The sequence below is a fragment of the Mastacembelus armatus genome, chromosome 12 (genome assembly GCF_900324485.2).
Source record: "Mastacembelus armatus chromosome 12, fMasArm1.2, whole genome shotgun sequence".
NCBI classification, from domain to species: Eukaryota; Metazoa; Chordata; class Actinopteri; order Synbranchiformes; family Mastacembelidae; genus Mastacembelus; species Mastacembelus armatus.
In genome coordinates, this window is record NC_046644.1 from 3,864,296 (window position 1) to 3,888,022 (window position 23,727).

At 39.5% G+C, this 23,727-nt stretch overlaps 1 protein-coding gene across 3 annotated transcripts in view; it reads left to right on the forward strand.

The window, feature by feature from the left end:
• Positions 1–23,727, forward strand: part of wdr7 (WD repeat domain 7) — a 128,189-nt gene that overhangs the window by 43,539 nt on the left and 60,923 nt on the right. For all 3 annotated transcript variants that reach the window (XM_026297077.1, XM_026297078.1, XM_033325469.1), the window contains 2 exons: positions 1,439–1,635; positions 9,094–9,191. In XM_026297077.1, coding sequence (XP_026152862.1) covers positions 1,439–1,635; positions 9,094–9,191 — 295 coding nt within the window. The remainder of the gene's footprint in view (positions 1–1,438; positions 1,636–9,093; positions 9,192–23,727) is intronic.

The following is a 23,727-nucleotide window of genomic DNA, read 5'->3' on the forward strand; positions in this document are numbered from 1 at the left end:
TTGTAGACTTTTTAGAGGAGTAAAAGAAAGGGAAAGTCCTGGTGCAGACAATGAGTGGTCGACTTCTTAAGAACTGTGCAGTGCCACTGGCAGGAATTTTTACTTTCATCTTTTAAAAAGTCCTTACAATTTAAGAAAGTTCCCCTGTACCGCTGTCATCACTTGTTATGAAAGCCTTTGAAAAAATAATCAAAAGTTCAATCTTGGAGGTAGCTCAGGAAAAGCTTGACCCTTTACGGTTTGCTTATAGGTCAGGCAGGGGAGTGGTAGATGCTATTGCCACCGTCCTTCACATGATACAGAGGCATCTGGACAAAGCGAAGAGTTTTGCATAGCTGCTTTATATTGATTTATTTTTTTCTTTTTTTTTCTTTTCAGGTTTAATTGTCTTCAGCCTCATATTTTAGCGGAACGGTCTTTTTCACATTGAGCCGGGTTTGATATGTTGGCTGTTGGATTTTTTTTTTAACATTTAGATGTCAGTGACACTGCTTCTAAATATTCTTTTATCTTCTACCAGTTCCCCACAAGGTTGTGTTTTACCACCACTTTTATTTTCTTTATATATTAATGAATGTCAGAGCAGTTAAGTTTGCAGATGACTGTGTAATTGTGTCTTTTCTGACTGAGAATGATTCTCATCATGGCCCTGTTATTGCAGATTTTTATGAATGGTGGATGACAAACTGACTTTCAATTGATGCTGTCTGTTCCCAGGCCCATCAGAGAATGTACTTTTATTGTAAACTGAGGTGTTTTAATGTCAATCCTGTTTTTCTGAAAATGTTTTATTCTTGTTTTATTGAGCTGATTTTAAATTTTGCTGGTATTATGAGTCACTAACTTTGAAAAATAAGAAATGGCTGGATAACATTGTGAGACTGTGCTCAAAAATTGCAGGAACTAATGTCAGTGAGCTTGCCACTCTCTATAAAGTCAGAACCACTCAGAAGGCAAAGCCCATTCTTTCTGACTGTACTCACCCTTTGTACAGTGAGTATCAGCTATTACCATTGGGCCATAGATATGCTCTACCCAGATGCAAGTTGAATTGACTTAAGAACTCTTTTGTCCCGACTACGATCAGCCCCTTGAACAGTGTCATGTGACTATTGCATTGGCGTACTTGTTGTTGTGTTTTGTCACTGCTTGCTGCACAACAGATTCCCCCTTGGGGATAATATAGTTCACCTTACCTTAACAGACAGTAAAGAAAATATTAAATCTCTGTGCAAAATGGCTGTCACATTTTGCTTATAATGGATATACTGCAACCAGAAAATGAAGTGAAATTTTGACAGCAAATACATGGTACAAAATTGTCTAAGCAGCTTAGACAACCCATACTGGCCCATCTACTCTACACAACTATTATTTCAAGAGTCCCCAGCTGTGGAAGATATACAACTTTAAATCTTCATTTGCCTCTGTTTCCCAGGAATCCCTTCTACGACAGTTGTCCCTAGCAACAGGTCGGAAGCTGACGCTGTCGGACATCGTAGGGAAGGGGACGTACGGGGTGTCCAGGGCAGTCACCACTCAGCACCTGATGTCTGTCATCTCACTGGCCAACACTCTAATGGGCATGACTAATGCCACCTTTGTTGGAGAGCATATGAAGAAAGCACCAGCCAGGTAACAAACCAACACAAACACAGATATACATCATTTGAGTATTATTTTCTTATTTCAATTTAGTCTAGAGATTATACTCAGTCACATTTTCCCAACTGATGTAAAGTTTGTGAAATTTTGAGACTGTGCACAAAAACAGAAACACACTTCTGTTTAAACACAGTATTGCCACTGAATGGAAAGATCTGACGATGGGTCATAGTGCCAGACATCAAATGTCTGTTTCATATATAGCAACTGAAAGATCTGTATTTGCCAGGCAGAAAACCCACGTTTAATCTGTCATCAGTGATTCCAAAAAAAACTAACAGCCCAAACAAACTGGAGTAGAAACTGAATTCATAGCACACAAACAGAGACTTTGTTCACATTATACAATGATACCGTCATGTTCTGATAAAAATCTTTTTTTTCAGACCCAGGTTAGCAAAACAAAATACTTTATTGGGTGAAAGCACAAAGCGAATCCTACTAAACTAAGGAAAGTAGAAAAAAAGAACAAAATATGGTCTTTCAATTCAAGGAAAAAGCACAACAGAGGATTCCAGTTTTCATAAACACTGGGAAAAACTAGTTAAGTCTCTTCAAAGTTTAAAAGTCAGGCGATGGGTCCTGGAAGTGATTCCAGAGGCCCGGGATAGTATAAATGGCAGAGCTGGAGAAGAAGACTTCAGGTGTGCCACTGCCTCTGACCCAGGATTACTCCTGTACCGGTGTCTACCTCTACCGCGAAGTGGCGAGTGGGATCTGGTTGAATTTGAGTCTGGGCTGAGGTGAAATGGCTCTTTAATGTACGGAAGGCTTCTTCTGCTTCCGCAGCCCAGGAGAATGGGATCTTAGATGATGTCAGATGGGTGAGAGGTGCGCTTACCTGCTAGTAATTTCTGATGAACCGCCGGCAAAAGCTGGCAAAACCAATAAAACTCTTACGAGGCTCTTACAATTTACTGCCGTTGGCTAGTCACATACAGCTTGCACTTTTCTGGGGTCCACCTTGAGCTGTCCTTTATCAATAATGTACCCTAGGAATGAAACAAAGGAAACATGAAATTTGTATTTTTCTGCCTTGACAAAGAATTTATTTTCAATCAAACATGCTTGATATGATCAACTATAGTATGGGAAAAACCAGGATGTCATCTAGATAGAGTAAAGCAAATCGGTTAATGGAGTCTCATAGGTTATCGTTTCATCAAAGCTTGAGGGGAGCGTAGATCCTGGTAGTAAATCAGTTGCACAATCATAGGGTCTGTGAGGTGAAAGAGAGCGCTTGGCGCTTATCAAATGCTTCGGCCAAGTCCACATAAACTTCAGGAACATTAGTCAGATCAGAGTCCGAGTACCAGCTAGGGCCAAGCTTATCTCTACTGGGGAAAGAGCAGAGCATAAGCAAACAGAGTGACAGTGAGTGCTCCAAGGACAATATTGCAGTAGTTTTCCAGTGTATGTGTGGATTATGTATCTTTAACCATAGGTGGCCTAAGATAAGTGGAGAGGAGTCGTCTTGAAAAATAAAAAATGAAATCTCCTCCCAATGATTTCTGGAGAGGACTAGCTGCAGGGGTTCTGTAATGTGTGTGCGCGTACCTTGCAATTGAGAGGTGTGAGTTAGCAGAGCAGTATATACAGTGGGTACGGAAAGTATTCAGACCCCTTTTAAATTTTCCACTCTTTGTGTCATTGCAGGCATTTTCCAAAATCAAAAAAGTTCATTTTATTTCTCATTAATGTACACTCAGCACCCCATCTTGACAGAAAAAAAACAGAAATGTAGAAATTTTTGCAAATTTATTGAAATATCACATGGTCATAAGTATTCAGACCCTGTGCTCAGTATTGAGTAGAAGCACCCTTTTGAGCTAGTACAGTCATGAGTCTTCTTGGGAATGGTGCAACAAGTTTTTCACATCTGGATTTGGGGATCTTCTGCCATTCTTCCTTGCAGATCCTCTCCAGTTCTGTCAGGTTGGATGTTGAACGTTGGTGGACAGCCATTTTCAGGTCTCTCCAGAGATGCTCAATTGGGTTTAGGTCAGGGCTCTGGCTGGGCCAGTCAAGAACGGTCACAGAGTTGTTCCGCAGCCACTCCTTTGTTATTTTAGCTGTGTTTAGGTTCACTGTCCTGTTGAAAGGTGAACCTTCGGCCCAGTCTGAGGTCCTGAGCACTCTGGAAGAGGTTTTCTTCCAGGATATCTCTGTACTTGGCCGCATTCATCTTTCCTTCAATTGCAACCAGTCGTCCTGTCCCTGCAGCTGAAAAACATCCCCACAACATGATGCTCCCACCACCATGTTTCACTGTAGGGATTGTATTGGGCAGGTGATGAGCAGTGCCTGGTTTTCTCCACACATACCGCTTAGAATTAATGCCAAAAAGTTCAATCTTGGTCTCATCAGACCAGAGAATCTTATTTCTCATAGTCTGGGAGTCCTTCATGTGGTTTTTGGCAAACTCTATGCGGGCTTTCATGTGTCTTGCACTGAGGAGAGGCTTCCATCGGGCCACTCTGCCATAAAGCCCCGACTGGTGGAGGGCTGCAGTGATAGTTGACTTTGTGGAACTTTCTCCCATCTCCCTACTGCATCTCTGGAGCTCAGCCACAGTGATCTTTGGGTTCTTCTTTACCTCTTTCACCAAGGCTCTTCTCCCACGATTGCTCAGTTTGGCTGGACGGCCAGGTCTAGGAAGAGTTCTGGTCATCCCAAACTTTTTCCATTTGAGGATTATGGAGGCCACTGTGCTCTTAGGAACCTTGAGTGCTGCAGAAATTCTTTTGTAACCTTGGCCAGATCTGTGCCGTGCCACAATTCTGTCTCTGAGCTCCTTGGGCAGTTCCTTCGACCTCATGATTCTCATTTGCTCTGACATGCACTGTGAGCTGTAAGGTCTAAGGCCCTTTTTTGTAGAAAGGGCATATGCAAGAAGGTGTGAATGATCATGAATAATCATGTACCATGTATCATGAAGCGCTTCTTCACCCACGTAGCGTGCCATCATCCAAACGTGCAAAAAAGTGAGTAAATTCTATGATGAAGCTTGCCATTTTATGTCATTTCTTGGGGGCGTGTACATAATTACCTGGCTCACCTCCGATTATTTCCATATGAACAGTGCGCTCAGTGCAAGGTGGGATCACATTAGCTATAATGAGGTGAGACAGGAGAAAACCGTACCACTCCTTACTTTCATATGGATTACATAAAAATAGATTATTTGTTTTTGATTTGAATTGTTTCATTTAAAAGTAGACATTTCAAGCTTTCTATACATATATTTCTTTGAGGCAAGTATTTGCTGAGATTCAGGTTGTTTTATTTATGTGTCTGTGAAGAGGTGACAAAGACAGAAAAGACAGAGAGCACACCCTGTCTGCTTTCTTCATTTTACAAAAGCTCAGCATGTTGTTGTTATTAGTGTTTACAAATAAAAGTAGACCCTTCTAAAGATTTGAATGTTGGATTGCTCTTATCTGCGCGATTAAAACAGAGTAATTTAAGTTATTTTCTGCGTTATGAGGAGAAGATGCCGCAAAACTTGCTGCCGGGTTCGTCAACCTCAGAGGGTTAATTACTATCACTTGTGTTATCAGACCTGCTCGGCCTAGGGATCATTGTTCCACACGTATTGTAATCATGGTTACAGTGTTGTAAACAGGAAAGAGAGATTAGTGTGAAATACTTGTTTAATTGGTCAAGATCTTAAACGCCATCACCACATGTTTCTTTGCTGCTAAAGTTTCCCACCATCACTGATAAGCCGTGTAAGCTAATTCCTCTTCCGCCTGCCATAAAAGCCACAATTGGACTAAATGACATCTTTGTCTAACAATCCATAGTCCTCCAAAATTCATTTGTTTCTCTGATAGATCTAGTGTTGGACTCGAGTAAATGTGTGTTCTCTGGACCTTTACGTGTTCCTCATTTTGGTGACATGATTGGTGACAGTCATCAAGCACATTAAAGCCATTATTGGCAATCAGGCTCATTTTACCCCTACCTCTGAAAAACTCCCATCACTTCCAGCCAAAATGTCTGGTCCCCACCCACAACCTTGAATGCTCGTTTTTATTTTAACCTTGGTTTTCGTGCTCCTCCTTTGGCCATATGTCTTGGACACTCGGGTGAAGAGAGAGGCAGAGCTTTTGACTGATCACCCCCCTGGTGGTGAGTTGGCTCTGCTGATGGAAGAGGAAACGGGACAGACTTGGCAGACCTAAATGTATTGTGATGGTCTGTTGGGAATGTCTGGCCGAACCCTCTGTTTTCAACTCCCACCTCTGAGAGAGCTTCAACCAGATCCCAAGGGAGGTTGGAGACATTGAATCCGAATGGACCATGTTCTCCACCTCCATTGTCAATACAGCCGCTGTGGTCGCAAGATCTCTGGTGCCTGTTGTAGCGACAATCCCCAAACCCGGTGGTGGACATCAGAAGTAAGGTCGTCAAGCTGAAGAAGGAGTCCTATCGAGTCTGGCTGGCTTGTGGGACTCCTGAGGCAGCTGACGAGTACCGGCAGGCCAAGCTTGCCGCAGCACGGGGAGTGGCAGAGGCAAAAACGGGTCTGGGAAGTTTGGTGAGGTCGTTGAGGAGGACTCAGCCCCTAGAAAATTCTGGCAAACTGTTCGGCGCCTCAGGAGTGGGAAGCAGTGCTCTGCCAACAATGTTTACAGTGGAGGTGGGAAGCTGCTGACCTCAACTGGGAATATTGTCAGATGGTGGAAGGAATACTTTGAGGATCTCTTTAACCCTGCCGATGTGTCTTCCATAGAGGAAGCAGAGGCTGAGGAGCCGGAGGCTGATCCGCCCATCACCCAAGCTGAAGTCACTGAGGTACTTCAGCAGCTGCTCGGTAGCAATGCACTGGGGGTGGATGAGATCCGCCCCAAGTATCTCAAGTTTTTGGATGTTGTAGGGCTGTCATGGCTGACACACCTCTGCAACATCACGTGGCAATTGGCTACAGTACCCCTGGATTGCCTGTCTGGGATGGTGGTCCCTCTTTTTAAGAAAGGGGACCATAGGGTGTGTTCCAACTGGAATCACACTCCTCAGCCCCCCTGGGAAGGTCTATGGCAGGGTGCTGGAGAGGAGAATTTGGCTGATGGTAGAACCTCAGATCGAGGAGGAACATTGCGGTTTTCGTCCTGGTCGTGGAACCCTGGACCAGCTCTATACCCTCTTTAGCAGCAATGCAGTTGATGTATCAGTCCGTTGTGGTGACGAAGGAGTTGAGCCGAAAGGCAAAGCTCTCGATTTACAGGTCAATCTACTTTCCTATTCTCCCCTATGACTGAAAGACAAGATCTTGGATACAAGCGGCTGCAATGAGCTTCCTTCGCAAGGTGGCTGGGCACTCCCTTAGAGATAGGGTGAGGAGCTCGTAGTGGAGCATCGAGAAGAGCCAACTGAGGTGGCTAGGGCATCTGTTTCAGATGCCTCCTGGGCGCCACCCCGGGGGAGGTGTTCCGGGCATGTCCTACTGGGAGGAGGCCCCGGGGAAGACCCAGGACACGCTGAAGGGACTTTGTCTCTCGGCTGGCTGGGGAAAGCCTCGGTGTACCCGCGGAAGAGCTGGAGGCAGTGTCCAGGGAAAAGGAAATCTGGGCATCCCTGTTTAGGATGCTGGCCCCGCGACCCGGACCCGAATAAGCAGAAGATGATGGATGGATGGTTTTAGTGCTGGGCGTATGACCAAAAATTTTTATCACTGTATTTTTCAAAATTATACAAATTTCACAGTGACACATACAGCTATGCCCTCACCATGTATGTTTAGTAGTGCAATAGTAAAAAGGGCCCTCTCTCAAACAGTGTTGCGTTGCGTTGAGGTATGTTAAGAATTCATATCATAACAAAACTAAACACCGGTATTCAGTTTGAAACGGTATACCGCCCAGCACTAACTGGTTTTCTTAATATTAGAGTAATATTTTCTAAATCCTCATTAGTATATGATCTCATCTGTGAGCACAAATTTGATGTACTTGGCCTTTGCGAGACCTGGCGTTCCCCAGACTTTAATCTGCCTCTAATTGAAGCTTCCCCCTGACTATTTGTTTATTCATGTTCCCAGGGCTGCCAGATGTGGCGGTGGTATTGCCTCATTATTTAAATCTCACATTACTGTGACTCCTTTCCTTTGATCCTCTCAATCACTTTTGAAGTTTTAGTTACTAAGCTGCATTGCGGTACCTCGCCTCCTCTGTATTTGGGTGTTCTTTTCGTTGCTCCAGGGCCGTACTCATTGATTTTCAAGAGGATCCCCTCACTCTAAGGACAATATGATTTTATCTTCCTCAGTAAATTCAAGTAGTCATATTCATCAACAGTGAGCATCCCTAAATTTTTTTTTTTTTTTTTTTTTGTATTATGATTAGAGGTGTTTTTCTCCTTTGTGAGTTTAAGGAAAATAGTAGGAGTGAGTAATGGAGAGAAAAGAACACACATTATATAGGGTCAACCTTGTAAAATCCTTGTTAATTATATTTTCAATTAGGCTTAAAATGCAGGCACACATTTCATAATTAAAACATCTGAAACTGTTTTCCCTCACACTGTTTTATTTGCAACTTATTGTAACTTCGTGACACTCTTTTGAGACCACTGATACAGCGGATGCTTTTGGACAGTATTTGTCTGTTTTTTTTCACCTTGACAAAATCAGTTTGCATACGCACTACACTGTTTAAAATAGCAATCCTTATCATTCATAGGATCTACCACCTTCCTGTTACCTTTCAAAACTTACCTGCACTAGCATTTTGGTGTTTTAACTGCTAATTGTAGATCTTCCTGACAGTAATTGGTTGACTGGCAACAGTTATTGATCTCTCCATTGATTGTTGTATTGGAAATGTTTGTGTGTTTCTGAAGGTTAGATGACTCCAGTTTGTTCAGACTCAGGATTGTGTCCTCCGGCCAAAATTCAATAGGCTGGAGCCTGACAAGACACGCACACACTCACTTACACACATACACATCCTGTTTCCATCACTCCAGTGGACCTTACGTTACCTTAAATTAATTTCCTTGAGATTTAGCCTAACCTCAACTGTAGCCACTGTTTGCCTAGTCATAACCTAACCTAAACGTAACTTCATCCTAATGTTAAACCCAGTCATCACCTTAAAATCTAATGATTTACATTTTGGGGAGTTGCCTTTTGACAATATAAAGATGTTGAGTCCACAAAAAATGGCTGTATAAACAGATTTATCTCCACACAACATGAACAATACCACCTTTCACATAAACACACACAAATTAAAGTAATAATAATAATGATGTTGCTCAGGTGAACTACTGATTTTATCTATGAATGTGTTTCTGTGAGTGGTTCTTCGTATTTATTTTTTTGTAAGATTGTGTGTACATGCATACGAGCGAGCATGCTAGCCCTCCTCCCTCCTCCTTCCTCCATTAATATTTCATGCATCCCTCTTTGTGAACCTCCTCCAGGCCTCCCAGACCAGGAGGAACCCCGGAGACTCCTCGCAGGACGGTGGCCACCCCCCCTCAACCCTCAAACCCAGCACTACAGGCCCAGATCAAACAAGGTAACTACAAAAGGAAGAGCGCTTGCTTCACATACCCCTGGGGACTATTGGGGAGGGTTGGGAGGAGGGGCTGGATTTTGATAATGCAACCCACTGCCTTCGAAACCCACAGAAAGTTATAGAATCGGGGGAGTTGGGGTTCACACCCAGAACTGAAGCTTTGTCTCTATTCTCTTCTCTCACAAAACTGATAGAGCACTGAAATTGTTCAAAACTGTTTCACGTTCATAGTGAGAAATACACTGTTCAACCTCTCTCCTCTCATTAGAGGGTTTTGAGTTTTGCTCAACTGGACTTTGAAGAGAGTTGTTGGGGCAGAAACTTATTTGCATTCACCTTGGTGGTGAGATTCATACTGGAAACGCTAGTCTTTTTTACACAGGAAGCCACTGTTTACAATCCACTCTTGTACTTGGTCAGTGTTGGTTTGTTTTAACCATGACCACTAATCTTAACCAATGAGTTTTTGTGCCTAAATGTAAGATTAACAGATGGTGCTGGTACATCAGAAAATATGACATCATTTTTGTAATCGTCAATCATAATAAAACAGCATATATATTGCATATAACAGCATATATATTGCAAATAACAGCAATAAAACAACAAATAATAAAGAGCCACTTTTAAACAAAGTTGTCCTGATGGTAAGGAATTTGTATGAAATGTGTTGACAACCAAACTATTATGTCCAGTCATTTTCAGAACTTAGTAGTTTGTAGTGAGAATTTGCACTGATAAGCAAATGGTTATGATGGGTGCTCTGTGCGCAGGAGCACAATTTACAGCATAGGTGGTTCAGGAACAGCTGCTGACCTCTGTTGCAGGGTCTTTATCAAGATCCTACAGTAGCCAATAACCTGTTTATATCATCAAATAAACATGAATCAGGTTTTAACAATGTCCTGATAGCACACTCCAGTTTTACTGGTTTTGAAAAAAGGTGATTTATTTAAATGATGGGATTCACTTTTGTGAATGATGAAGATAAATGATGAAGATAAATACCTAGAAATAAAAAAAATGAAAAAACTATTTTATAAAGATGTAAAGAGAAATCTTTCATCGTAGGCAGAATCTTGTTGTGGTTCTCTGTAGGGGATATTATTAAACATCCGTCAGATCTACATACTCCACATTTGCAATCATATAGGGTATTGCTAACTGCCACACATACAAGTCCAATACCTACAAACACACACCAAAAATCCAGTCCATGTGAGTACACACACACACGCATGCACACATGTGCCTTTGGTGGCTCTTGTGGGTGTTGGGTGGAGGCAGGGTTTCAGTGCTGTTGTCGTGCCTTAATGGAGGCCAAGCGTGATGCCACATGCCTGTTCACCACCATTTAGAAGGAATGCTCAACTATGGCCTCTCCTCAGCCAGCTCCTTCTGACTGGTCTGTGTGTGTGTCTATGTGTGTATGTGTATCAGAGGGTCTGGAAATGGCAGCTCTGTTAAACCGGCTCACCATCTCCTTTCACATGTGAATAAATGAGGAGGCGCCACCAATAGATGTTCAGTGTAACTATTTGACAGAGACCAGTGCAGACCTGGAGATGGTAACATTTATTTGCAATAATGTACACATGATCAATATTTCAAATATTAAATATTAGATTTTAATATTAACATATCATCATATTAATGGATTGGGTTGTGTAGATCAGCATCTGCCATTTTGCAGACTCGCTTAGTAGCTAATGAAGCTGAACCAGCTAATCTAAAATCACTTACTTGATTTTTTAAAAACTTCTAAGGTTTGATAGAGCCAGTCTAATCCAGTCTATGAAACCTCTTTCAGTAATTAAGGTCATAAAACCAGTTTTAAAAGAGCAGTAGGTCTAAAGATACACAGTATTCATTCTTTTAAATAGAACAGTGTGCCTCATTTGAAAAGTTGTCATTACTCACAACAAAGATTGTTTCTTTACATTTTGACAGACTGACATATTTGAAATATTTGTATCTTGCTGTTTTCTCACACATTTAAAAGATCTGAACTGAAAGTGAACCTTACTAAAAAGCTTGTGTTGGCTCAGGCAAAATCTATACAAGTTAACCCTCTGGGGTCTAACGGTGTTTTGGGGCCCTGGACAAGTTTTGACATGCCCTGACATTTGTGCTTTTTTCAGTTGCTTTTAAACATATTAATGGCTAAAGTCTGATAACGCTGTAATCAGCACAAACTGGGCTACAATAAAATGTGAGCAGTATGTTTATACATGATTGTGTTTTTGAGAAAACAGTGTTTATACATGGTTAGTAAAAACTAAAATTTTTAAGTCACTGAAATAAGACCATAAAACACATAAAGAACAATGGTTCACAAGACTTTTGAGAAATGCATCTTGTAGTGTAGTGTTTACTTCACAATGATGTGAAAGTCATCTTTTTCACTCATTCACAGTAAACAATACACTGATTTTTCTAAGACAGGACTGGTTCCTGCCTCTAACTCTGTCAATCTAAACTGCGATCACGGCGTCATTTTAAGTCTGGACAAAATTGCACATGGTCTTGTTGTACAAGACATTAAAAAGCTAGCCGGCCAAAGAATTTCCCCCCTAGAGTGAGTATTTGTTGAGGAAATTGCGAGTTTGTGTCGTGTTAGCATTTAGCACTCTTGCTAATTATGAATGTGTTTTCTTCGTATAGAGTAAAAACGGCATCCTTAGTAGCTAGTCTGCTATAGCTTAATGGTAAGGCTGTGATGTGATAGACGGGGGTTCGAGATTCGTCAGCACACATCAACATTTTAATTTTAATTTTTAATATTGACTTCCCTGTAACATGGCTAAATTAGAACACTATGCTTTCTTGAAAATTACCAATAGACACTGGTAGTGTCAATCAGTAACAATTATCTTACTGAATGCTTCATCTAAGTGAAAGGAAATTTGGCTCATGTACTGAATGCTTATGCTGAATATTATTCAGCCAACGCCTTTGTAAACTGTGGGATTTCTGTCCCTTTTGGTGTTTGTACATTAGAACTATCAGGTCTAGAAGTTTAACTCCCAATGTATCGCTTTGAATATCCCTGGCTTTTACTGTGACAGACTGACCCAATCCACAGCTTCAAAGAAGGTGATGTTTTTTCTTTCAGTGCTGTGTTTAGACAGTCCATATCCAAAAATAGTATTAGTCATGGCTTTTGACTCCTTTTGTTATATTCATCTGTTATTGCATAATTTGAATTCTGCTTGTAGGTTTTCTGCTTCCCTACAGTGCCATCATGTGGATATGTGGAAGATTGCAGTTCCTGATGTTCTTAAACTTTCTCCAACTTCTGAAGTGATCAATATGTATTGCAAACAGCAATAACAGCGTGCTTTCAGCAATCACACGCATTTTCTTCAGGAAATGCATTTGTCTAGTTTCTATTTCAGTCTCTTGGCGAAAAAACACTTGCATTGTACTTTCATTCAGTCTTTCTTTTTTCCACTAATTAATGTAATGTTGCTTAACTATGTCGCTGTGTTTTACGTCTTTTATGCAGTACTTGAACAGTTGTACTAAGTATTTTAAAACTGTATCTGTTGCATTTTGCTTCTTTGTTGGTTATGTATGAATAGCAAGTGTATGCCCGTGAGTAATCATTTATGAATTTTGTGTCTGACATTATGGCATTGTGGTTTTAATTTTGTGAGAAAAAATGGGTTTTCTTTCCTTCATCAACAGACGAGAATTTTAAAAAGTTTAAGGTTTCAGGTTTTGGCCCCAAGCATAAAGAATCAAAGCTAACCTATTTTTATAATCTGAAATGGAACATAATTTTTATACCTTAAGGCAGTGTCTTTGCAGTATTGGACAGATGGATAGATTGTTTTTACACATTACTCATCTAGTTTTCATATTCATGGATTGATCATTCGTGTTCAGCAATCACACTCATCTTCTCTTCACTCTTATTATTAGTGTGATTGCTGGATCGTTATCCTCACTATTTATTATTATTATCACTCATGTTCTCTTCACTACATGATGTTCTCTTCACTATTTATTATTATTATGCAAGATTATTATTAGAACTGCAAGATTATTATTATTATTAGTGGGAGAGCTCTATTAGCTCTCCCACTAATAATCTTCTATCTATCTTCGCTTTTTATTGTCGGGATTGCTGTGCAAACAGCAAGCCCAAGATATGTTCTTTGTTTTTTTCTCTTATTATTATTCCGCCGTTTTTTGGTGGCTGTCTAGTCCTACACCATTCGACGTAGAAACGTGAAAACCAACCATTGCATTCAGGTTGTTGAGGAGAGGGTTGCTTCCACTTTTTTCGGTGATATCTTTTATATTTTCCAAGATATTCCAGGTCTTGTCGGAAAACTTTCCCATAGAATCTCTCATTCGTTCCCATTATAAAAGAGCTTCAGGAGTTCTGGTGAAAAACACAAATGAAGGCTGTTTCTAACTCGTCACCTTCATTTTTTGGAATATCTTCACAAAAAATGGATCAATCTCTTTGTTGAAGCTTCTCTATTCTGCATGCTGTGTCACTGTCACTCCTCCTCCCACTCTGGGCCTAGGTCACCATAGCAACAGCTCACAAAGCAATAGCAGAGATCAAAGCTGTCTGTAGTTGGTAATTATACTGACTGGCTGCCTAATGTCTACTGCCTGTTACACATGGGGACCATTCTCAGTTATTTAGAGCAAGTGACTCTGTGGCTGTTTTAAATGTCAGCCATGGTGTCATCTCCTAGCAGGCCTTGTTTGGACTTTCACAATAAAAGTCTACAGTCATTAATAGGAAGATATTATATTTTTGTAAAGTATAAGGAACATTCAAATTAAGGTCCTGGTTCTAGTAAAAGGTCCCAAGAGTCTCCTGCAGCACTTTTTCCTTTCAAAATAAAAGGCCTGAAATAGCATTTTCTCAACAGAAAGGCCCTGAAATAGCAACTCAATATTAAAATGGACGTTAGTTATTGACACACAGCTTCAGAAACCAAGTGAGGCCATTTTCAATGTCAGCCATGTTTTCTGACATGGTCAGACTTTCACAATAAAAGTCTATAGTTATTTATAGGAAGCTATTACATTTTTTTTAAAGTACAAGGAATATTCAACATAAACTCCAGATTCTAGTATAAGGTCCCATGAGTCTCCTGCAGCATTGTGTCCTTTCAAAATAAAGCCTTTTTATAACATTTTCTCAAAATAAAAGCCCTCAAACAGCAACATGATCTTAAAATGGACATATACAGCCTCAGGCACCGATGGAGGTCATTTTTAATGTCAGCCATGGTGTTTGCTCCCAGGACATGGTGAGACTTTCACAATAAACGTCTACAGTTATTTATAGGACAATATTACATTTTTGTAAAGTATAAGGAATATTCAAAATACAGTGCAGATTCTAGTATAAGGTCCCGTGAGTCTCCTGTAGCTCTTTGTCCTTTCAAAATAAAAGCCCCCTCGCAACAATTCATAGCTCTCGATTATTCCAACTGCGTCAGGCGATTCAAAACGTCCTTCAGCTGTTTAGCGGCCAGCGATGCGGTTTGCCTCGAGCTTTTCTCAGCAGTCAGCAATCCCAACGCAATTTCTTCAGAAATTGCATTGTCAAGTTATTATTATATTTTCTTCCATCCGTTTTTTGGCACCTAAATGCTCCTAAATGCTTACAGCTAGAAACATGGTTCCAACACTAAAGTGTTAAGCATGTTTTGGCAACCCATGCTATTACTTATGTTGCTTGTATCTCATCTCTGTGATTTTATATTAATTTTTAAAAATTAAAAATGTCTCGAAATGAATGGGAGAAATGATCTGACTACTGAAAAATCCAGTTTTCTGTGAGGCTTTTTCTCTGGCATATGTGCAGCTAGAGACTCCATTTGAATTTTAAATTTTAAAATGCTTCAGTATCTTTAATCTGTCAGGGTTGTGCTTCATGTTGTTATCTTGTGTAGTTTATTTTATTAATTTAAGTTTAAAGGGAGAGATGTTAACAGCGTTTTTCTCAGTTTCAGAGTGGGTGACGTCAGGAGCTAGAGTGGATGACAGTCTGTTTTTCCCACCAGAAAAAATTCTTTCAACTGCTCTCATGGCTTCAGTTTTAACTCTACAAGTATAAAAGTCACCTCAGAAGTTGCCACATGTTTGAGACCCGTCAACATACATCTTTTTTTTTTTTAAATTTTGAATATTGACTTCCCTGTAAGCTAGTGTAAGCGTGTTCGTTTTATATTAGTGTGAGTGCAAGCGGTGTGTTCTTTCTGCAGAATCCTACGCTCTTTTCAATACCTTGTGTGTTTCTTCGCACCGTGGAGACAGTGCTTTTATCCTTCTTTCTTTAGTGTGCCAGGTCTGCACAACTCTTTGCAACAATGTGTGCATAAACAATATTTAACAAGCTAAATAGGATGTAACTGCTAATAATATTTTCACTATTAACACTACTCAAGCAAAGAATCGCCACCCTACAACGACTATTTGTATGAGGAAATTGCGAGTTTGTGTCGCGTTTGGCATTTAGCGCTCTTGCTAGTTATGAATGTGTTTCTTCATATAGAGTAAAAATGTCGTCCTAAGCAGCGCTGCGTCTGTGACGTGGTAGACGGGGGTTCGAGACCCAACAACGTACAACAACTTTTTTTTTTTTTAATGTAGGGCTTGCATCTGTCATGCAGGATACCGGTTCCATCCCGTCCGAGATTGCCTTTTTAAATATTTGAGATGAGATACAATCTCCAAACTTCTGAAGTGATTGCATTGTATTGCAAGCGGCAATAACGGCATGCTTTCTGCAATCACACACATTTTCCTCAGGAAATGCACATTCTAGTTTTGATTGTATGTTTTTTTTCAGACGTTTTGCAGTCAGAGTAATAAATGCTAGCCACAGTCTGAAACTATTATTCTGCTTTGATTTGTTTGGGTGTAGTTGGTCTTCATTTTCAAACTAACAAACTAACTGTTTATCTCTTTAACAAGTACTTACTGGTGTCATCTTTGTTTTACTGGTGTTTTAATGTTATGCTTACTTTTGTGAGCTTTTCTTTTTGTGTCTTTATATGTTATATGAGAAAATATTTTTTTGTGCTTTTGGTTTATTTTCCTTTTTTGGAAAACACTGTCCAGAGCAAGGATGGTCAACTGCTCCTCAAGGGCCACTGTCCTGTCCTCAGCCGATTAGAAGCGAACCAAAATCCAAAATATACCATCTCAGATGAGGGTAGAGTAAGGAAAGAGTGAATTTATATCTTTCAGCTCCTGAGTGACTCAACACACCTGATCCAGGTTTGTAGAGCATGGATAGTTAGAAAACCAGCAGGGCAGTGGCCTTTGTGGAACATGGGTTGCCCGCCCCTAGTCCACAGGATGTTTACCTACATGAAGACCGAACCAGTTTATAAATAACATATTTAAAAATTCAGATGTGTCTTTGAATCATATTAGCCTCTGAGCAAAGTTGAAGTCTAGATAATTGATTTCGCTTTCTGAACTGTGTTGTACTATGTTCTTTGTTTTACATGAGAATACATTATGTATTTGAGATGATGGTGTTACTGTAGAGTGTATCAGTACAATGCCAATACAATTATCTTTACGAGAAATCTTAATGTTGGCACGTACCACTTAATGTTATTTTTGAATGGTTTTATATTTATTTGGAAAAATGGCTTTGTTCGTATGAAATAACAAGCAGATGTAGCTTTACTTTTGTGTAATCTGTTTTGTGAAGTGTGTAAGTTGTAAATCATCTGCTGCCAAGAAAATTCAAGAAAATTTGACATAGTTAATTGTTAATCTCACCTAGCACTACCCAGGCAGCACATCTGAGTAGCTCCTGTTTGAGTGTGTTTCTTCGTTTTTGTTAACAATGTGATGTTAACACCTTTTGAGTAAAGTTGTGCACGAGTGATGCTCTTTTGGCTCTGAGAAGAAGTTATGGGGTTAGGCACCCGATAATGGCTGAGCTGAAGGATAAGTAGTGCTGGGCGTTCAAACCGAATTCTGGTGTTTTTTTTTGTTTGTTTGTTTTTTTTTTGTTTTGTTTTTTTTTTGGTTTTTTTTTATGACATGAATTTTTAAGATATCTCAAAACTGGTGTATGTTGCTTACACAAGGGTCGGAATGGCGCAACAGTGTTTGAGAGGGGACTCTTTTCACTGTTGCACTGGTAAACACGCATGGTGAGTGCATAGCTGTATGACTGACTATGAAGATGGAAGAAGAAGACAGACAAGAAAACAAGAAACATTCCAAAACTGACACAGAAGAACTTGTCCCAAAAAGAGGAGCTGTGTCTCTGAGAGTTCATAAAATCCGACGTCATCCAAATGACAATTTTTTGCAAATGTTGTTGGGCTAAAGTTGTCACTTGAGGCGGTAACACAAGCAATTTGCTCCACCACCTTAGCTGCAAGCATATCTTGGAATATGAAGAATACAATAAACTAAGGTCAAGGTCCTCCACATCAGCAGGTAACACTGCAAAGGAGAAAAGAAAGTCCAGTCAGATGTCGCTTGAAGACGCATTTGCTATAGGGACAGCCTATTAAACATGGATTAAGATCACAAACTCTATCACTATCCACCTAAATCAATCTACTGCAGTATTTCCTTTCAGTCAGTAGAAAATGTGGTTAACACTGAGTCATGCATGTAAAAACATACCGTCATATACCGTGAAATCAATATAATTTTAAAAAATACTGTAATGTACATTTTTGGTCATATTGCCCAGCACTAAGGATAAGATATGCTGTCAGGACACTGAGCTAAGACCATATTATGTACGACAGGAGTTCTCACACATTGTTGCCATCATTGTTTACATTTCACTGTGGGCAGTAGTGGCAGTAGCGTGTGACGTCATCTACTGTTGGTAGAATTCAGACCCAGGACCTAGTACACTTTTATACAGTACTCTCTCCTCCCATTTTATTGGGTTTATCCAATATGTGAATTGTTCTGCAAGGGAAAATAAGATATTGGACTTGTTTTAGGGAAATGCCAAGGATTTCTTTCACCTGTCCAGCGGAGGGTGCTATTTGTGCAGTATGACTACTTACTAATAGCCAAACTCAAGTCAAGTGTGCTGGCACTGTTTAAAGTCTAAGCCATATGAGAGGAGCCACTCCTCTTTCATCCAACACAATTCTCCAAACCACCATGCATCTGGGATGAAAAACCATGGCATGACGAGAAAATAAATCTGGGAAGTCTGATCTACAATTGGTGTTATCTCTTTAGTTTTAGAAGCTACTGTGGTCAACCTTTACTATTGTGTAAACCAAATAAGTAACAAAAACATTTCTGCCTCAAAAGAAGTTTGTTGTAATATTTCGTTGTTAGTTGACATGATTACAAGAGGGTATGAATACATTTGGGTGTAGTAAGTTACCCTGTAAACCTAACCAACATGTTTTCATGCCTAAATATAACTGAGTAGTTGTCATGCTTAAACTGAAGGATGTAACTTATGTAATGACGACAATGTTGCTCTCTAGAATAAAAACGACTTACTAAACCTACCAGTAGGTTCCAGTAGGCGACTAGGGACCTACTGACCAATAACTATAGTCTGATGGGGGAAGCCCAAACAGGCTATTGAATAACATGACAACAGTTCAACCAGGTGGTTTGGTTCGTGTTCACAAAGGTTGTTTTCACTGCAGCCCAAATGCTGCACCAAAAATAATGTAGCAGTAGTCTGCGCTGTCATTTGTCACTGTCAGTTTTGGCAAAAAAGTCATGTTTCCATGATAACTGACCAAATGCAAGGTGGAGGCACAGAATGGATGCTCAACATCTATGCGTTTGACCATGACTGCTTGTGAGACATATTTGTGCCATTTTGTTTTGGTCAGGTACTACTTCCTTACCCACAATACCCTACCCAGCGGACTATGGAAGCCCCTTTACCTCACACGTCTTGTACTTCCTGTAGTTGGATCGGGCCGAGGTCGTGATCTTTCACACCACAAACGTACCGCACTAGAGTTCACTAAGCCATACTGAGACCACCCCTTCCAAGTGCTCTCGGTATGTCCATTTTGGTGGGTACCAGAGTGCGGCTGTTGTTCAAACTGACCCAAGAGCCAAACTAATGCCCAAACCTTCTTTGGGTCGACCTAAACAGTGCCAGTGTGAAAACAGCTTAAATGTACCTGTATTTTACCTGCATTTTTTTGAGGTAGCAGTTTTGGGGTTTGTTGTAAACCTGACATGTCTGCTCATGATCTAAAATGAAATTTATGTCTTATTTTTTTCTTTTTTGTGATGTGTTCTTTTTCTTTTCGGTATATGAATTTTCAGTTTTTCTGTTGTCTGTTGTAAATACAGGTTTTTCTTCCCTGCTGCCTACTTGTCTCTTCTCACTGTTTGGTATTGTGAATATATTTATAACTCTCTAACCTTTCCTTCTTGGCTATTTCTCTCCTTCTCTTCCTTTACAAGCTGCTGTACCTGCCACATCCAACACCAGTAATGCTACTGCTGCTACCTCTGCTGGGGCTCCGGGGGCCCCTGGGGGCCTTACCCAGGGGGTCCCCGGCTCCCCCAGCCCTGCTTCTCATAACATCCCCTCAGTCAACGAAGGTACTGACTGAACAGATGGGTACTCTTTAGGGAAGGTCTCACAGCCATCTTTCCTTTTGGTTCTTCTCCCGACACAAACACACACAGACACATATTATATTATTTATTTTTATAAATATATATATAAAATATATATTTTATTTTAATATATATATATATATATATATATATATATATATTTTTTTTTTTTTTTTTTTTTCTATCTAGACTTCTTTATCACACTTTATCACTGCATCAGTTATTCATCTTGTTTCTCTCCTTGGATCTCATTTCTCTCTCTCTGTTGTGTTAGTCTTGTTTTTCCCTGTAGCCTATGTTAGGTGTTTATCTTGTGGGTCTAGCGCCAGTTTTTTGCAGTGTTTTTGATTTGGTTGTATGGTAATATCTGTTAACCTGGGTTCAGTTCACTTTCAATCCAGTCAGTTCATGAAATTGCCCTTTCTGTGCATTCACATTTGAATGCAGCAAAACACTAGCGGTTTTCTCTTTCTGTAATAGATATAAAAAATAAAAACAAATAAATTGTAGTACCACAATCCAAAACAAAACCAGTAAGGCAGGTACAGCAAAAAAGAAAAATCATCAGTCCCTACTCTTGGCCTGTTTCCTTCAGTATTTATACATTTTTGGGCCTTGCAATTTACAATTTGTGGAAATTGTGCAAATTGTTTTTGCCATTTTTACTGCTGCATGTCAGTGATTTTTTTTTCACTGTAAGGATCATGGCAAATGAAATTTGCAGGCAGGAGTTTCCTCTTGACAGCAAAATTTGGAGAGATGTAAAATGTTCTTTACTGATGTTTGGAACTGATGTCTTTAAGAGTGTATTGATCCCAATCTTTATGCCTTGGTCTTTCATTTTTTTTCAGTATTTTGCAATCCTGCCCTGTTTTTCTCTGTCTCTGTCTAAATGTCCATGTGTCCTGATGTTATCAGTGTCTTTGTCCTTAATGTTTGCATGCTTGCTATTTCTACCTATTATGGAATGGGGAGTGCATCACCACAGAATAAATTTAAACTACCCCCCCACGTCCCCTACCACCGCACACCAAAGGAAATAAAAAATGTAAATCATTCTTAGAAATGACTTGAAATTGCACCGTTTCTAACATTTAGTTGGCCCCGTTTTTACCCGCAGCACATCTATTTTGCACTGTATCTTAAATATTGGAGGCTATACTGTGAAAGGTTAAAAAAAAGATTGAGTAAAAAAAAAAAGGAGTGGTAACTCATTTGATTTTAATTGTAAATGAGCTGCAATGCCATCATCATAACTTGGAGTGTTTCTGGTATCCATATCAAGGCTTAATGCTGTTTTTTCTTTTAAACATTTTGCAGCCACATCTAACAATACAATGAATGGAGTACCACATTAGTTTCTTGTTAAATAAGTGCTTTTAAATGTTGATAACCTGTATTTTCCCATTTTTGGAATTAAACTGGGTAGGTCAGCCTTTTTCTTTTTAATATCAGGAACAGTAAGCATGCACACAGAGGCTCTTTTTTTATTAGTACATGTAGAACTATTGTAAAATTAAACTCACCCCTGATTGTCTGTAATGTTAAATAGCAGCTGTAGAAAATACAGATGGGTGAAAAATTAAGGTACATACTTGGAAGCTGAACCCATACAATGACGCGGTTTTGATGGCTTTGCTATGGGGGCCAATTTGCTACCATGGGTTGGGCCCACCTTGTCCCCTTAGTGGGGAAGGTCCAATGCACAGTAGTTCTGAGTGATGAAATATTTCTGTCTTAAAGAGAGTGGTCTCTTTCAGGATGATAATCACCCCATCCATAGGGTTGCGGTGATGGGAGTGAAAGGGTGAAAATTATGGGAATCACCACATCTCAACCTAGGTTGAACACGTGTAGGAGATTTTGGACTGATGTGGCACTCTCCACTCCTAGAATCCTAACACCAAATGAGGCAATATGTTTTGGAAGACTGGTGAATCAATGCCAAAGCACACTGAGGCTGTTCTGGCTGCACAGTGTTGCCCACCACCTTACCAAGACACATTAGGTTTTCCCCATAATTTTGTCACCCACCTATTTTTCAACTGAATTTATATACTATGTTTATTTCCCAAAACACTGCCCTGCAGAAGCCCAAATTTGATCACGGTTATTAATATCAGTGATATATACTCTCAACAGTTGTTCGCATTGCCAGAAGTAGTAGTAGTAGTAGTGGCAGAAGGAATACTGTAGTTATTAACAGCTTCTTCTTTTCAGGTCCAGCTAGTTGTATTGGGTTGGAAAAATAATGTAATACAGTATAGCAGTTTTTTGTTTTGTTTTTTTGGTAGTATTATTTATTATTTGATTACTTTATTGCCTGACTTTCTATTACTCTGGCAGCTGCTATCTTGTCTTGGCTGGGTCTTTGTTGTAAACTAAGTTTCCACTCTCACTAGAAGCCACCCTTAAATACATTTCTTTTTTTAGTTGTATTATATTTTATCATTTATTTAGCCACAGCTCAAAACCTTATTTCCAGCAAAAACAACACTTGTAGATGGTAGTGGTAGTAGTAGTAGTGGTAGCTGTCCCAATTGTATGCCTCTATGAGTAATGTACCCATGTTTTAAGGTACGGTGAGCAAAGCAGATTTCCAGAACTGTGACTATATATCATCAGTATTATATAATGTTCTTGCAGCTGTGGCTTGTAGCATTATATTGGTATAGGAGGAGCTTCATGTGCTATCAAGCTGCCAGATTGTACCCAGCATGAATTTCCTTCACTGTTTTAGGTAAAATTTAGGAAACAGTAGAAGTGGTCAGAGTTTTGGTGGTTTTGCTTTAAAGCAACTGTTTTTGATTAGATTTAAAGAACTAATAATTCAAATTCAGTTTTTAAGGTTTAAGGTTTCTGCAAGACAGTGGCAATACGGCAACCCGAGGCACTATTTGTTGTTATAATATAAGATTAATAAATATTTGCCAAAATGGGACATTTTGTGTGAGATTTATCATAAGTAAAGTCAACCCTCCATGCATTTTTCTGAATGCAGTATTTGTAATATGTTTAACAGTTTGAGTTTTCCCTGTAAATTTCAATGGTGGAGGTAAGTTTATATAGTGTCCCTGGCAAAGAAATTTATAATGAATTTCTTTCCTGTATTTCATTCACTGTACATGCATCATCTTTGGAAACCATATATTAAAATGATATATGTGAATAAGGTGCTTTGTCTATGTTGAGTATCAGTAACAATTTAAGTACACTTTTTTGTAAAAGTTGGTGTAAATTTCAAGTTTGGCATAAAACAAAAAAATTGTGTGGGTGATTTTGAGGCTGTGGCAGGGATTTTAGCTATATTTATGCAATACTGAATCATTTTGAAATTTCAGTCTCACAGGTTAATACAACTGAAAAGTTTTCTACTTGTAACACTGTCATTTGTTCTAGTTCTTCTTGGTTTTCAAGCAGAATTCTTCATACAGTGTAACAGACTTTTGTCAGTCTACCTGGCAGTGCTCTGTATCTGTTGTTTATCGTTTAAAAGCCATCAAACATACTCAGGTTAGCAGCAGTCTGGTTAGCAGAAATAGATGTTTTGTTGTTCTAAACAAGACTGCAAATAATAGTGTCAATATTCCCATTCTGTGTTTAGTTGTTATTGTGGTCTTTATGGGTACTGTATAAGTACAAAGTCAGTATATATGTTTAAGGTCATGAGAATCTCACTGCTGTCATATGTAAACATTTTGTTTCAGCCTGAAATCAAAGGAGGCAGTGGAAAAAACTGTGCTAACACAGTTTTTTTCAACTTTTCACTGTGATTACAGGTGTTTTATCACTTTGGTCCATTAGGAGGATGTTTTTAGTAACTGCTGACTTGAAATAACAGTGTGTGCTTATTCTTGGTCCCCAGATTATTAGTCTTTAACAGTGACCCTTGTACTGTCCTTTAATTCCGCCAAAATCTTCACTTGTACACAAAACAGAAACAACAATACTG